Source organism: Camelina sativa, chromosome 17 (assembly GCF_000633955.1).
Source record: "Camelina sativa cultivar DH55 chromosome 17, Cs, whole genome shotgun sequence".
NCBI classification, from domain to species: domain Eukaryota; kingdom Viridiplantae; phylum Streptophyta; class Magnoliopsida; order Brassicales; family Brassicaceae; genus Camelina; species Camelina sativa.
The window spans coordinates 2,794,045-2,810,132 of record NC_025701.1 but is presented as its reverse complement, the minus strand read 5'-3'; the positions used below and the strand labels follow the sequence as shown (position 1 = coordinate 2,810,132).

The following is a 16,088-nucleotide window of genomic DNA, read 5'->3' as shown; positions in this document are numbered from 1 at the left end:
ACCTTCGAGTCTGTTAATGCTCTCTCTCAAGACCATTCTATAGATGATTTCGACAGCATATTCGACATCACCATTGACAGTTTAAGCTGCTCTCACGAACTCAAATGGGATTTTTGGGGAGAAGACGAGGATGAAGATACAGGGGAAGAAGAAAAAAGCTTGAGTACTGATCAAGAAGGCTCAAGTTTCGGGCTTTGGGACAATAAGGCTACGGATTATGAAGACAAAGAGTTGGGTCTGAAGCTGAATCTGAACCATCAAGAAGTTATCGATGCTTGGTCTGATCACCAGAAACCTCTGTGGACAGATACTTCATCTCCAGCCAATTCCTTTTATGTTAGTTTTTGTGTGAATCCTTTACTTGTTTTGCAAGTTATAACTAGTGATTTAATTAATACTAATGATTTAAAAGCGTATGCAGAGGGGAGAAGTACCAGTGATAGAGGAAGAGAGAAACATGAAAAGAGAAGCAAGTGTGTTAAGGTACAAAGAGAAACGACAGAGTAGACTCTTCTCTAAGAAGATAAGAGCAAGTTTATTGGGGGGTTCATATAAGGGGAGTTCTTAAATTTTTTATGAATTAATTGTGTACTGTTTGGAATATAAGAACTCATGATCTCTTAGATAAAATTTTCTCTTTTATTGGTAGCTTCTTATTTTGGGTCTCTTATTTTTGAAAATATTGTTTTTAAAAATTTTAAAATTTTAAATAGAATAGAAGTGGTATAAATGTGTAAAAATTTTTAAATTTTATAAAATTAAAGAAATATTCCATTATTATTAATTTTCAAACATACAAAACATAATAAAACATTAATACATATTACAACAAAAGTGCAATTTATAAATGGAGAGATTGATTAATTATAATACTAATTAGCTTCAAATTTGGCCCAAATATTATCAACCAAATCATTTTGCAAGCATTTATTTTTTTTCTTATCACGAACATCCTTCCGATTCTTGAGCATAGTAGCGACACATAAAGGCCTGGGTGTTAGAAGCGTGTAGTCAACTTCTGAAGCTCTGGGTGTTGGAAGTGTGCCTACAATTAAACTGTTTGATTTATGGGATGGGGACCATGGGCTGTGCGTACGTCTTCTTATATATAACTATATAGGTACACGACTTGGTAAATTTATGAAATGATATGGTGAGTTCTAGGAATTCAGTTAAGTTGCTTTCATATAAAAGACTTTCGGTAGATAAACTAGGGAGAGAGACATAGAGCTTTCTAAGAAGGATATTTCTCCCACACAAGTACACGTTTGACGTCATAGTTGAAGTTGGGCTTGCGGGATGAAAGCATTTTGGACTATCAGAATTAGTTATTTGAAGATTACGCGTCAAGAGTTATATACACGATCATGTATTATCACAGTTTATGGATGAGGCACACCAAATTACATTGTAAAGCATCACTGCAGATGATTCAGTAAGATTACAGAAAATGTGGCTGCAGTCAAACAGCTAACTGTTAGAAGACCAGAAATGGTATTGTATCCAAAACAATAATTAATTTAAAGTTCTTGCAGTTCCAACAAAATCTATGAAGAACATTGCAAACCTCTGTACAAATGTAGTGAGCAGAAGCAGGCCGTCGATGATCAATCCTCTTTGCAAGTAGACTTGTTATGTCCTACTCCTCCACACTTTGTACAGCACACGGATCGTCCTCTTTTCCGGTCTTTGATTCTCTTCTCCACTCCCTGAACTCGGGAAAACAGAGGGGGAAGTACTTCTTCATCCTCTTCTTTGCTGCTGCCTTCAGGTTTGGTTACTAAACAACACAACCTAAATGATGGCTTGGTTACTAAACAACAACACCCAGGCCTGTGGGCTTCCACGCGAAACAGCTGCAGGTTATCAATCGAACACAAACACACCAAAATCCCAAACACAAACACACCAAAATCCCTAATCCATTTAAAGCCTCAATTATCAATCGAAACACAAACACACCAAAATCCCAATTTCTCAAACAAACATCAAAAACCCTAATTTGCGATCCAAAATCAAATAATCCTAACAGTTATACCTAATCATACTATTGTACTGAGATACTTACACTCTCAATCGAATTCATCCACCCTCTTCCCACTGAATCGCCTTCTCCTTCAATTATCCTCTGATACTATCTCCATGACGATTCAAATCGCCTGCCCTACCGTCGCCTCTGATTAGATCTCCGCCGATTGAAAAAGCCTCCGACCCAACACTCCATTGATTCTTTAACCTCCGATTCATCGGAACTTCCTTTCTCGGATCGAGAATTTTATCGCAACACGCAGAGAGGAAGAGAGAAAGAAAGAAAGAACGAGAGAAAGAGAGAAACCAAAAAATTAATCGCGAAAAAAAAAAAAAATGAACCTTCCCAATTCTCTCGTCCAACCAAAGAGAGACACGTGCCGTCTCTTAAACCCGAAGAGAGGCTGTTATATAAGAGGATCTCTTCAGTTTTTTTTTCCTTTCTGATTTATTTTTTGTCCAAAAACAACTTGAAACCCCCCTAAAAACCCCTTACATACCGCCGATAAACATGCTCTAAGGTATCAAGTCCGAAAACTCAACGCTGATAAACGACCTCGTTTTAAGGTTTCTTTCTTATTCCTTCTTACTCCTACACTCTTCAAGTCTTTAACCATAACTCATTTTTAAGTAGTATACAGTATTTATTTAGTTTTCATTCATGCTCTAATACTAATTTTGTGCGTGCTAGGGAAGCCTAACTTCATATATTTTTTTTCTGACGAAATTTCTTGGAAATCTTTTGAATTATTTGTAGGGACGGTTCGTGAAAAGGGAGACTTAAAAAGGGAAAAAGAAATATCTGGAAGAAAAATATCTCCAACCTTGGTTGTGACTTTATTTCTGTTATTATTAGTATTTGTAGTTCTGATATATCATTATCGACTTTTACAACTTTGTCATATTGAAATGAAAATATCTTATTGACAAAGAAGAAAAGAAGAGATGCGCAAAAATATCTTTAAGATTACATGAAGAGGACGTATATGGCAAGTGTTTGCCGAATTGGTGGGGTTGTAAGGCTAAAAAAGGGTTCACCACACCACATGTGTAAGTAGGCTACTCTACTCCTCCTCTGTCGGGACCAACTACAATATCAACTACCACGTTTCTTTCTGATATGTATTGATCTTCAAAACTACCGTCAATTTCCCATATTGCATGATTCCATCATTAGCATACACATGCCTACTAATGACTATTATAAATTTATAACCCTGAACCAAAAATATGGAATTGATAAAAACTTTGAGGATAAACATACATACTTGAAACATAAATATCACTAGATTCTTTGTTTTGGTTTTTGATAGTGTCGTGTAACAAGTGGTGATGGAATGTTGGAAACACTTCCAAGTTACTGTTCAAACTTATGACTGCTAAAGTCGAACTTTTTTCCTTTTTTTTTTTAATAGCTCATCAGAAGCCCACTAGGAAACCGGTCATATCTAAAAGAGCCCAAATAATAGATGAAAAGCCCATTAACTATTGACCATCCCAAACCACAACTAAACCGAAGCTATTATGGTAAATCTAGTAAGATTGGTCCACAAAGAGTAAAAAGAACCTCGTACTTCGTATATGATAACCAACAAATTTACAGATTATCCAATGAAAGTTACTTATACTAAACTAATCGCAATGATAACCAACAAATTTAATAATGTCAACCAAAAGAAATACTAAACTAATCGCAATGATAATATCGCCACGTCTAGTCAGATGGTAGAGTATCTAATACGACACGGCTCTCTCTAGTATGAGAGAAGAAGATGATTACGAAAGCTCCATTAATATGATCAGTGCTTTCTCACTCATCATCAAACGCTTTCCGGCGACAAAACCAACTATCTCAACTTCTCCACCATGATTTCACTCCACTCCTCCGCCATTAAAGCCTCTCTCCATCGATCTTTTCCTACTTCGTTACGATCGACACTCTCTGTTTCCAACTCTGCTAGATCTCTCATTCGGCTCCCCTCCGCCGGAAAACGCAATCTCTCTGTTATCTCTGCTTCTGTAAGAGACTCCTCGATGTCATCAAACAATGATTCTCACGGATCGTCTTCAAAGGTTCGTTCTTTTTGCTTTATATGTCGAAACTTTGTTTTTGACGACTTGATGCTTTTGGCTCGTGGGTGCATAACTTTGGTATTTTCACAACTTGAATCAGGTTGCTGAATCTTTCTTCAGAAGTGTCTTAGGGCAGATGGAAACAGTTTACCTAAATCGGAACCCGACGCCTAAATCCGTCTTGGAACTTGTTCGATCCGTTGATGGCGAACAACTTTGCTATGACCATCTCGCTTTTAGAACGTTTGGGGTATAGTTTCCTTAAACCTCTCTTTGTTTTGGCTGCTTCAAAGAACTGGGATCATACACTTAGTTAAGTACAGTCTCAAAGTTTAAAACTTTTTTTTGACAAAGTTAAGTTACTCACTATTGGACTCTGTTTGTTGAAATGTGTTTAGGTTGGTGGTTATGGGATTGACTCGCTTGCAAGCTTTTTCCTTGACTATGGGTATACTCCGATGGATGAGCTGAAATTTCCAGCCAAAAAGCTTAGAGCTTTGTGGTTTGCACCTCCTGATGTTTCTGCTATTCCTGGTGGAAGCGGTGTTAACGGTCCTTTACCAAGAGTTTTTATCTCAGAGCTCCTTGTGGATCAGATGAGTTCACAGACTCAGGTAAATTATACACTGTCATTGGTTTGATCGTAGATGGTTGTTTGTGTTATGAGCTTCAATTTCTCTTGTTTCTAGGATGTGATCAGAAAGTACACTCAAGCATCGCCCAATGGGAAAAAGTATGCTGCTCTTTCTAGTGCTTTGGGTACCTTAACTTGGGAAAAGCCTCTGTCTTCTGAGTTTGAGCAATTGGCTAGGTACATGACCTTCCTTAATTATCCTGTTTTTTTCAGATTAAGCTAGAGTAGTGACTCCTAACTGAAGGTGTGTTGGGCTAAATTGATCTACAGGGAAAGTGAATATGCAGCATGGACCCTTGTCAATGGCTATGCACTTAACCATGTAACGATTTCTGTCCATCGGCTTAAATCTCATCTAAACAAAATTAAGAAGCTCAATCAGTTCCTAGAAGAAAAAGGTGTCAAGTTGAATTCTGAAGGAGGAGTCCTGAAAGGTTTCAGAACGAATCTTAACTCCTTGATTAAAAGAAAGATTAGATTTTTAGCTAATTGGGTTTACAATGAGTGACACATATCTTTTAATTTCTTTTTTTCAGTTAGCCCTGATGGTGGTTTGCTGCAAAGCTCAACTGTAGCAGATTCAATTTCTTTCAAGTTCGCTGATGGTGTCACCAAGTCTATCCCTTGTTCATACATTGAATTTGCTGAACGCCTTGTGCTTCCCCAATACCAAAATGTACCTGAAAGCGAGGTAAGTGATACCAGAATCCGCTTACTGTGTATTGATGCGTTCTTGTGCTTCCCATTTGCCTAGAGAACTCTTAGTTACCAGGCATAGTATGATATGATGATATACAAAACATTTTGAATTGACACTTACAAAACCTACAAAACGCAGATACGAGAGTCACACCGACGCGATGGATTCGAGGTGGGAAATGCTGACAAGATCTTTGAGAGCACATTTCAGGAACAACTCTCCCGACGAGCCGGCTAATAGCAAACAGTAGCCTCGACGAGCCTTTGGCAAATATGTTGTCAATCATGCATCGTATATATATGTAGCCAAAAAAAGAGCTCCAAACTGTTTGTAATGTTGATCAGTAAAGATACTAATGCAAAGAACTTTTAATCAGACATTTATGTGTAGATATTGCCGATAACTTTTCTTGGCGGTCAGTTCATAAAAGAGAAAGTAAACCAAAGTAAAACTAAACAAAAGAAAGCTTCGATTGGGTGATGATAGAAAGTGATAAAACTTTCCTAGAGGTGAGAAAGAAGTAAACGATGATGATTACCAAAATAGTTACAAAACATTGAACGGTAGTTGTGTTGTATGGTTTTTGTTCTTGTTCCGTTTGAGCTATTGTTCAAAAATTTATTTCTCTCTCTCATCAACCAATTAAAGTCAAACATAGTTCCGGTTCGAATTTTTCCACCTGAAATTAAAAAAATTGTGGAAGAAAGTTCAAACCTTTAGACGACAACAAGGGTGGTTGGTACTTGGTAACCCAAAATAAAAAACAAAAAAAAAAACAAAAACTATATGACATGGTGAGATAATGTAGTCCACCACACCAATCTCTCCCCTCCCACATCACGCCTGTTTTCACCGCCGTCTCTCTTCGTCGGTGATTTCACTATTCCGATTTGGTCTAATTTTTCTCCAACCCATTCCGCAAAAACCCTACTTTTTCTTTTGTCAAAAGGTTTATAAAATCTCAGCCGCCTCCTGATCTACGACCAAAACCCCTAAATGGCTACAGAGGCAACAACCGCTCCCAAATTCCAGGAACCAGATCTCCGGCAAGTCTCTCCATCACCGGATTTTAAACATGAAACCGCTCACGACGGCCTTAAATTCTGGCAATTTATGATCGCCGGTTCCATCGCTGGTTCCGTCGAACACATGGCGATGTTTCCCGTCGATACAGTGAAGACCCATATGCAAGCGCTCCGGCCATGTCCGTTGAAACCCGTCGGAATCCGGCAAGCTTTCCGTTCGATAGTCCAAAAGGAAGGACCTTCAGCTCTGTACCGAGGGATTTGGGCTATGGGTCTCGGCGCTGGACCTGCTCACGCCGTTTACTTCTCCTTCTACGAGGTTTCGAAGAAGTTTTTATCCGCAGGAGGGAATCAGAACAACTCCGCCGCTCATGCGATCTCCGGCGTGTTCGCGACTATATCGAGCGATGCTGTTTTGACTCCCATGGATATGGTGAAGCAGAGGTTGCAGATGGGTGAAGGGACTTATAAAGGAGTTTGGGATTGTGTCAAGAGGGTAATGCGTGAGGAAGGGTTTGGTGCCTTCTATGCTTCTTATAGGACGACGGTTTTGATGAACGCGCCTTTTACTGCTGTTCACTTTGCGACTTACGAGGCGGCTAAGAAGGGGTTGATGGAGTTTTCTCCTGAAAGGGTTAGTGATGAGGAAGGTTGGTTGGTTCATGCCACTGCTGGAGCTGCTGCTGGTGGATTGGCAGCTGCTGTGACTACGCCGCTTGATGTTGTCAAGACGCAGTTGCAATGTCAGGTGAATGATGATTCTTTCTCTCTAGGAATGTTTGCTCTTTGTCTCTTATTTGTATAGTTTTGGATTGGAATAAACCATAGATGGGTTATGCTTCTTGATATGTGCAGTGCTGCAGAACGATTTCTTTAGATGATGCTTTAAGTCTCGAAACTTGTACTCGTGTGTAGGATTTTGAATATATGTGAATGTCTAAAGCTTCTTAGATGGATTTGTTTCACCTTTAGTGGTTAGATGGTGTATGTTGTAAATAGAGGTTTGTGTAAAAAGAGCTATCAGACTATTGGCAGATGGTCATCGTGTGCTAGAGCTGCAACATAGTTTTATAGTTGCGGTTTAAGTTTCTCAAGGTTTGACAATCTATGTTGAAAGTTGAGTAGTTATCTGGTTTTCAATGTTTCTACCAGTAGGTTTCTGGTTTGAGGTAGAGTGTGTTTTATGGTTTCAGGCAATGAAATTTCCCAGTTGAGATATCACTAATTCAGTCTTACTGTGGCACGACTTGTGCTATTATTACTATTATTACTCTAGCATTTACAGAGAGTGTGTAGGAGATATGTTTTTCAATTTGTTTCGTTTCAAATGTGATGTGATGAGGAGGGATCAGATGCAATTTTTTTTGCTTTAGAATGTGTGAGATATGGCCTCAAATAGTATGTTGTGGTGATGTGCAGGGTGTGTGTGGATGCGACCGCTTCACTAGTGGTTCGATTAGCGATGTACTGAGAACGATAGTGAAGAAAGACGGATACAGAGGACTTCTAAGGGGATGGCTACCGAGAATGCTCTTTCATGCGCCTGCTGCAGCAATCTGTTGGTCCACTTACGAAGGGGTCAAATCTTTCTTTCATGACTTGAATGGCGATTCAAACACTGCCTGAAAAAAAAAAAAAAAGACAAAAGGGTTAGGCGATTGAGGATCTTGTTTTTTCTCTATTATTGTTTGTAAAACTAGTTTTGTCAGGTTTTCTAGTTTTCTACTACTGTTATGTTAGATTATATTTGTCGAGCGAGCTTGTCGATGATGTTGTCGTCGAGAAATTTTGGTAAAAGTTGTACAAAAACTATGTTCCTTCCAAACCTTCCAATAAATAACTTAACAAAACATACACTACACATACAGTAGTAGACTTTCCAACGACATACATGCCTGGGCATCTCTGTCCCGCTGTATCGAGCTGCCTCGTCGTTTTCTTGTGACAAAGACAAAGACAAATACAAAGACAAAGACAAAGACAAAGACAAAGACAAAATGTAATATTGGTAATAATTAGTTATTAACTAGATAGACAAGAAGCACCAGTGGTCTAGTGGTAGAATAGTACCCTGCCACGGTACAGACCCGGGTTCGATTCCCGGCTGGTGCATGAGCTGTGATGATATTGGCTTCAGCGTTGGTTGGGTCCTTCGCAATCTTCTGATTTCCCAGGTGTACTCGCCACACTCCTGAGCTCTCTCCTTTTTTTTCAACTTAGTTTTGATTCAAGAAGATCCAAGACTTTGAAAAGCAAACGGATACGCAGAACAATTATTAATATAAATATACATAGACTAACAAAAAGCACCAGTGGTCTAGTGGTAGAATAGTACCCTGCCACGGTACAGACCCGGGTTCGATTCCCGGCTGGTGCATGAGCTGTGATGATATTGGCTTCAGCGTTGGTTGGGTCCTTCGCAATCTTCTGATTTCCCAGGTGTACTCGCCACACTCCTGAGCTCTCTCCTTTTTTTTCAACTTAGTTTTGATTCAAGAAGATCCAAGACTTTGAAAAGCAAACGGATACGCAGAACAATTATTAATATAAATATACATAGACTAACAAAAAGCACCAGTGGTCTAGTGGTAGAATAGTACCCTGCCACGGTACAGACCCGGGTTCGATTCCCGGCTGGTGCATGAGCTGTGATGAAATTGGCATCCGCGTTGGTTGGGTCCTTCGCATTCTTCTGATTTCTCAGATGTATAAGCCACCCTCCTGAGCTCTCTCCTTTTTTTTTCCAACTAATTTTTCTCCTAAATTAAAACTTAATTTTGCTCCTATAAATTAAATCATTCGAATACAAACAAAGGGCGTGGCTGAAGCATTCGGCTATTTCTTGGGCCTAAAAAAGCCCATCAATATTTAATATGGGCTTGGATTAAAGGACCATTTACTAGAACCGGAGTCAACTTAGTAGCTTTCCTCTTCTTCACCGCCGACATAATACGTTTCCGTCTCGAGTTGCCGGAAAAGAAGCTACTCTCTCTACGTCGCTTCTAGTGATCATATGGAAGGTTCTTCTTCTGATAACAGATTTGTTTTACTCTCTCTATCTCTCTCCAATTATCTCTGTGGATTTTTTGGAATTCTGATTAGCTTAATTAGTTAGCTGGATGCGTTATTTGCAGAGAACAACAACAACGCCGGGAGCGATTCAGATGCTAATTCCGTCGACGATTCACAGGACTATTACGAACCGATCTCAGCCGTCGATCTAGAAAACGCCAATGACGACGGGAGCGATGAGGAAGACAGTTATCATCCGATCGGCGGCAGAGATGGCTTCAGCCACGGCCTCTCCAACGGCCATTGTATGATTCCGGAAACAGAGGAAAGAATCTCTTCTATTAGTATAAACGCAGACGCAGAGAGCGAAGAAGAGGCGGAGACGGAGACGGAATCGGAGGTCCGTAGAGCGTTTGAAGAGGACGAACGGCGTAGAAGATCGCCGTTGATTGAGGAGAATGCCGTTAGGGTTATGGAGGCAATGCGAGCAATCTCGTTCCCTGGAACGGCTCCTGATTGGGCTTCCGATGTTAATGAGGATCGTTGGATTGATCAGCTTCGAAGATTGAGATCCACTTCTCAATAACTTTAACTCTGTTGTTATTTTATTTCTTTTCTCCTGGATTATCAAATTCAGTACTTTGCTTGCTGTTCAATATCTTTCTCAATGTGAATTTAAACATTCAAATACAAAACCAGAGATTTCAAAACAGAATCCACATATGGTTTGGTAATAGACTATTTTTCAAAGTAACACTAACCAGTGTTTTTGCTATACAAACCCTTTACTTAGTATGTTTCTGACGACTCACATACTTGTATATATACACATACATACATACATAGAGTTCAAAGTCTGGCCTCATTCAACTGCATCTGTTTCTCATATGGGGTCTTTTCTTAAGCTTCTGCTGCCTTTTTTTTTTTTGTTTATCATAAGAAATATGGCTATAAGTTTGAATCTTGAACATGAGAGTCTGTTTTTCCTTGTCTTTCAAAGCTTTTTTATATGTAATCTGCAACTTGAAGTTCATGAAATGTGTCCCTGTTGCTCCGTATGACTCTAGCTTTGTCCCCTCTTATCTCTAGAACCTGAAGAAACAACATTAGTGTCAGTCATCATCTCTGAGAATACATGTAACAGAGACTTAAAATGGCGACGAGTCAAGAACCAAGATTGTTTAAGTACCTCTGGTCTAGAGTCAAGAACACCACTGGACATTCCCACATCAATTCTCCATATGCCGCAACCATATTCACTAACAAGAGAAATCCCATATTCCATTATAGAACTGTCTGGATCTTTTGATTAATATTTATCACAAGTTTTTGGGAGAGAGTTCGATAAATGTACCAGTTAACTCCTGATAACTGGGGAGTATGCCCGACCACCATTGCCTTGGCACCGACAGCTTCAAGAGTGTCCTGAAGAATTTTATTTACCTGATAAGAAAAGAAGCCAGGAATCACATTAGTCCAAGCTGATAATGATTCCTGTTGTGTTAGTGGTTTTGAGATTTTGTTAATTCAATTTCAACTTGCCTGCTCAATTTGATATTCCGCTAGTTCAGAAGTCTCTCCTGAGTAAAGTCGGCTCCAGACCACACTGTCATATCCACGAGTGGCAATGAACGGCATCTGAGGACTGTCTTCATAGTTAGCAGCACTTCTCATCCAAGCAGACACTTCTCTATTTATCCTCTCTACGCCATATGCAACTGCACAAGTACATCATAATTAAGCATGATGAAATCCAAAAAAAAAAACACATCTCTCAACACTGAGACAACTGAGATAGACAGCTTTTCCTTACCATGGTGAGGAAGGAGACCACCATGGCAGAAGACCCAATTATTAATGCGGAGAACAACTCCGTGACGAGCCAGTTCACATGCTAATCGACCACCTGGTCTGAAAAGAATCGACCTTGCAATCACTCCCTTTTGCCTCTGTCCTAAATAGTTTCCAAAGGCTTTTTGTTTAACAGGCAAGTAGAGAAACTTTAGAAGACTCAGAAAAGGACACAGCAAAAAATGAAGTACCTTTACTACATTCCATTGATCCCAATAGGTTTGAGAACTTCTCCTATCTTCTTTCCATTGTCTTGACTCAGAAATCCAATTAGTAAACGCTTTGTCCCAGTCTTGACCATAGTCTTGCAAGTAGTCAATAAAATCTGTACATTCATCAAATGCTCTCGCATCGACATATCTGAAATCCCCTTCAACATTCATCGTCTCATGGTTCCCATTAACCTTCAAAATGGGACAAAATTAATAATTACTCTTAGTAAATCAAAATGTGCACAAGTTGCTAACACATACTAATCAAATTCAAGTATGATAACATTCAAAACCTGGAAAACAGCTCCACCGTTAGCCTTGGCCTGAACATCAAGTGATCTTAACAAAGAAAGTATTGCAATTTCATCATCACCACGGTCCAGTATATCTCCTACCTGAACTAGTACCTGTTTGTTTCATATATTAAATTCAGTTATGAACTCAAACTCATAAGGACTCAACCCAAAAGATATGAAGCAGTATAAGACATATCCCACTATAACTGCTGACAGGCAAATCAAAACCAAACTATCAACTAATGTATCAGAAACTGTAACTCTGTTGTTCCACTAGAGTCATCAAATGTGGTTAAGTGAAGACATACAGTGTCTTGGCCGATCCACTGGTCACGTCCATCGGAGCTCAAGACGCCGCCCATCTGAAGTGCATCTCTGGCTTTACCCAAATCGCCGTGAAGGTCTCCAACTGTGAGAGAGAGCATATCCACAACTTAGTTTTTGTTGTCGTTTTTAACAAAAAAAGATTGAAACTTTCACATATATTAGGTGAAGAACCTGCGATAATACGGCGAGAAGGAGCAGAGACGAAAGTGGGTGGGTCTCCATTGATGACAATCGGCTTCAGAGAAACTTCGTTACAATTGGAAGTGCTCAACAAAGAGGAAGAAGAAGAAGGTTCGATAAGTTTCTGGGGATGAGAATTAGGAGGAAGCGGGAGTAAGGAATTGAGGTAAAGAGAAGCCATTTGAGGTGGAGAAGCAATGATCCACCAGAAGTTTGAAGAAATCAGTTAACATTTGTGTTCGTCTGGTCTCAAATTTGTGACTTGTCTCCAAATGCATGCCTGAGTAATCAAATCCTTCTTTATCATATCTACTGGCTGAGGTTTTTTCCTCTCAAATTTTGTTTTTTTTTCTTCTTTTTGTTTTTTAATAAAATAAAAGGGCAACCACAAAGCGAAAAACAAAAAGAAAAAGGATGGTCTGTTTTAATAAAAAAAAGTCTCCAAGAATATATTATTTACTATTTAGTATTCACCAAAAAAACACCTTTAAAACAGTGTTCAAGAAAGCGCTAGGCGGTATGTGGGCGGTGACCCAGCGCCTAGCGCCTAGAACGCCTAGTCGGAATTTTAGGCGTTTTAAGGCGGTTTAGGCGTTTACAATACTAACATTATATATATAATATTATATGTAAAATTATGTAAAAATATATGTTAGAAGAAATAGATAATAATAAATCATAAACTAAAATTAGTAAAAATATATTTATTTAGTTTAGATTAATAACATATTAACATTTATATAAATATAAACTTAAAATTTTTAATATATGTAATTAAAAATAAAAAATATACAATAAAATAATATTATGTGATTTTAGACGGTCTAAGCGGTCGTCTAGGCGTCTGCTGAGCGCCTAGCGTCTAGACGGCGCCTAGGCGACCGCCTAGACCGCTTTCTTGAACACTGCTTTAAAACAAAAAAATCTGCAATAAAATAAGCTTTAAAATAATTTTTGTTAAGGATTAAATATTAAATGTTGGAGCACCTGTATTAAAATATAAATTTAAACATGGTTTATAACAGAATGACAAATAATATACTCCAATATCCCATTTATTTTTCTTTTCCAAGTTATTTTACTTTCGTTTTATTTTTATTTTTTAGTCCTTTTCTTTTCAAAATTTAATGTAACTTCCAAATCGTTTTTAGGTTGGGGTCTGAGGTCCTGACGTGAACGTGTTATCTGGGAAACAAAAAAAGCAGTCTAGTACAATCATAACCAGGAAAGACGGACGAGTACATTAATTTCAAATGATATACACATTTTTAACTCCTCTCAATAGACACGCAGAAAGAAGCTTTCTGATTAAGAAGATAAACCCACATAACCTATAAAACGAGACAAACATGAGATAGATATGTTTTATCAAATTAAAAATCGAGCGACCATGCATATTTAGCATCTTGGGAGATCCAATGGCGGAGGCTGCACCGACTGGAGCTGACCGACTCCATTCTCAACTAGGAAAACCATCGCCAGACCCCATCCTAGATGTGAGTCAATGTGACAATGCATAAACCAAGCTCCTACAACAATTTTATTAGAAATACTTGTCAGAAGAAACAAAAATACAAGTGGACTAATATATATTTATTAGAGCGTCTAATCAAAGATTAAAGCATTATCAATTCACCTGGATTGTCAGCAACGAATCGGATGGCCACCCATCCACCGGGAGGGGTTCCAATAGTATTCCTCTCCGGTGGGTCAAACAGATTGAAGCTAGCCGGATCTCTCTTCGGGTCAAAATTCCCAAAACCCGACCCGACAACATAAAACTGGTACCCATGAAGATGCATAGGATGGTTCTCGGGTGTGACAATGCTCGTGTCCTGCAACACAATCTGAACATTGGCCTTGTACTTAAGCTTGTAAGCCTTTGTGGCCTTTACGGGTTGCCAAAGTCCACGGCTTACGTTTCCTGTGTAGTCGAATTGAACAGGAGGAACCGGCGGGAAATCTGCGGTTATAATCCCGGGGATTCCTTGGTAATAAGCTTGCATCACCGAGTTAGTCCGAGGAAGAACGAATGAGACGTTGTTCATGCTTGCAGCAAACCGCGTCCCGTTTGGCCCCTGGCATCGCGGACTGTTCGGGTTGGTGCAGTTTATTAGTCCTAACCCAACTGCGAAAAATAGATTCTCGTCGATCTGGAGTGGTACTGGAGCTCTCTTCCAGTACCGCAAACGGTTGACAAAAGCTGTTGCAGTAGCGGTGTCATTGAACCCTGGCAATACTGGGAAAACGGGTGTGACCTGACCGCGTCCACGAGGTGCGTTAACGTATTCTAAAATAGCAGTTGTGGTGGTGTTGTCAAAGGGAGCGTTTGCGCTATTGTAGGCTCGTGCAGCCATGTAATAGCGGCCCGGGCGTTGATTAGCGGTTATTAGGACGTTTGTGGTCTGACCTGGACCGAGCATGACAACGTTTGTGGTGAAAGGCTTAGTGTAAGCAGAATCTACCTCGACCACGGTGAGCTGGTGGTTGGCAACTGTGAAGAAGAGTTCTTGGTTCAGGGCGGCGTTGATGAGACGAAGCTGAACCGTCTCGCCAGGGACAATAGGAAACCGGACGGTCTCGGGTTTAGAGCAGCGGTAGAGATCGCCGGGTTGGCCATTGATGGTGTAAGCGTCTGATACGTTTGGTGCTGCTCCTGTGAATTGGGCTAACCTCAGAACATCCATAGGGTTTCTATCCCACCATTCCCCTGTTCTCTTCAAATACTAATTAATATACTTATATTCATGAATTTAAACTTGTACTCCGTATATATAAAGTGTAAAGTTTTCATGAAATTACCGAGAATTATAGGGATGTCACGTTTAGGCATAGAGAAAGGGTAAGGAGAACCGAGACGAGGGTAAATGATGAGAGCTCCATAGACGGTGGCTCGAAGCCAATGGCTATGAGCGTGCCACCAAAGTGTACCTTCTTGGTCTTCGATCTTGATTCTGTATGTATAGCTTTGTCCCGGCTGGATTGGACATTGAGTTATGTACTCTGGTCCATCAGCCCACGGGTTTCGCAGCTGTCGGATTCCATGCCTGTCCCCCAAAACAGAGCATTGATCAAAATGGTTGTTTCTTGAATGACAAGTTATCTACCAAAAAATGAGCTGATTGAATATTTTTGTTTACCAGTGGAGACTGATGTTGTAACGAGCTCTGTTGATGACCGTGATGGCTAGCGAGTCACCGTTTCTAACCTCGAGTGTTGGACCCGGGAACTGACCATTCACGGTGATGGTCTGGTGAGTTCTGCACAGCCTCTTCACTGGTTTTGCCTCGATCTAGGTCACGTTGATTCAAACCATGGTCGTGATTAAAACATTTGAAAGAGATATTAACCAAGTGAAGGAAGCTTTAACTTACCACGAATTCACGGACGTGAAGTTCAGCTGAAGCAAGCAAAGTGCAACAAGCAAGAACTAAAATTATAGAGACTCGTCCGAGATTTGTTGGATTCTGAGACTTCATATCGTAGAGTTGAAGCTCTCTGGTTTTCGAGTACTGAGGAAAAGGAATGAGATATATATATATATACACACACTGGGACTAAAGGGGGAAGCAACAGAGCTTTGAGTGAGTTAGTTATTAGTTAGTGGACATTTCTGTTAAACATAAATAAATAGTATGAAAATAGAATGTGGAACTAGTAAAGTCAGCACGGAGGAGCAACAAAGTTGATTTGGTGCAACAACTAGACTAATCATTGATTACTTGTAATTAGGGATTCTTTACTATAAGG

The 16,088-nt window shown here is 39.7% G+C and overlaps 6 protein-coding genes, 1 long non-coding RNA gene and 3 other non-coding genes across 10 annotated transcripts; 7 read left to right on the top strand and 3 right to left on the bottom strand.

Moving 5' to 3' along the window:
* On the top strand, positions 1-630 carry LOC104754870 (zinc finger protein CONSTANS-LIKE 8-like; the record flags this gene model as incomplete). The annotated part of the gene is given in 2 exon segments (XM_010477155.1): positions 1-336; positions 422-630. Coding segments are annotated over 2 exon segments (483 nt in total), but the record flags the coding sequence as incomplete, so codon positions are not given.
* LOC104754869 lies at positions 1,317-1,843 on the bottom strand. The gene is made up of 2 exons (XR_762162.2): positions 1,568-1,843; positions 1,317-1,456 (listed from the first exon to the last, which is right to left on the bottom strand). It is a non-coding gene; the product is annotated as an uncharacterized LOC104754869 (long non-coding RNA).
* Positions 3,760-5,824, top strand: LOC104754868. The gene is made up of 7 exons (XM_010477154.2): positions 3,760-4,101; positions 4,202-4,351; positions 4,500-4,715; positions 4,791-4,912; positions 5,006-5,169; positions 5,272-5,426; positions 5,574-5,824. Exons 1-7 carry the CDS (start codon positions 3,895-3,897, stop codon positions 5,670-5,672), a joined length of 1,113 nt encoding a protein of 370 aa, XP_010475456.1. The 5' UTR covers positions 3,760-3,894; the 3' UTR covers positions 5,673-5,824.
* On the top strand, positions 6,084-8,312 carry LOC104754867 (mitoferrin-like). Its single transcript, XM_010477153.2, has 2 exons — positions 6,084-7,208; positions 7,880-8,312. The coding sequence occupies exons 1-2, from the start codon at positions 6,432-6,434 to the stop codon at positions 8,084-8,086; spliced, it is 984 nt and encodes a 327-aa protein (XP_010475455.1). The 5' UTR covers positions 6,084-6,431; the 3' UTR covers positions 8,087-8,312.
* On the top strand, positions 8,502-8,572 carry TRNAG-GCC. The gene has a single exon. It is a non-coding gene; the product is annotated as a tRNA-Gly (tRNA).
* Positions 8,767-8,837, top strand: TRNAG-GCC. Its single transcript has one exon. It is a non-coding gene; the product is annotated as a tRNA-Gly (tRNA).
* Positions 9,032-9,102, top strand: TRNAG-GCC. Its single transcript has one exon. It is a non-coding gene; the product is annotated as a tRNA-Gly (tRNA).
* On the top strand, positions 9,370-10,206 carry LOC104754864. Its single transcript, XM_010477151.2, has 2 exons — positions 9,370-9,480; positions 9,595-10,206. The coding sequence occupies exons 1-2, from the start codon at positions 9,474-9,476 to the stop codon at positions 10,056-10,058; spliced, it is 471 nt and encodes a 156-aa protein (XP_010475453.1). The 5' UTR covers positions 9,370-9,473; the 3' UTR covers positions 10,059-10,206.
* On the bottom strand, positions 10,196-12,647 carry LOC104754865 (shewanella-like protein phosphatase 1). Its single transcript, XM_010477152.1, has 9 exons — positions 12,330-12,647; positions 12,140-12,240; positions 11,829-11,942; positions 11,515-11,727; positions 11,286-11,421; positions 11,015-11,190; positions 10,827-10,915; positions 10,662-10,731; positions 10,196-10,564 (listed from the first exon to the last, which is right to left on the bottom strand). The coding sequence occupies exons 1-9, from the start codon at positions 12,517-12,519 to the stop codon at positions 10,478-10,480; spliced, it is 1,176 nt and encodes a 391-aa protein (XP_010475454.1). The 5' UTR covers positions 12,520-12,647; the 3' UTR covers positions 10,196-10,477.
* On the bottom strand, positions 13,542-15,831 carry LOC104754863 (laccase-3-like). Its single transcript, XM_010477150.1, has 5 exons — positions 15,713-15,831; positions 15,479-15,630; positions 15,141-15,385; positions 13,975-15,048; positions 13,542-13,867 (listed from the first exon to the last, which is right to left on the bottom strand). The coding sequence occupies exons 1-5, from the start codon at positions 15,815-15,817 to the stop codon at positions 13,737-13,739; spliced, it is 1,707 nt and encodes a 568-aa protein (XP_010475452.1). The 5' UTR covers positions 15,818-15,831; the 3' UTR covers positions 13,542-13,736.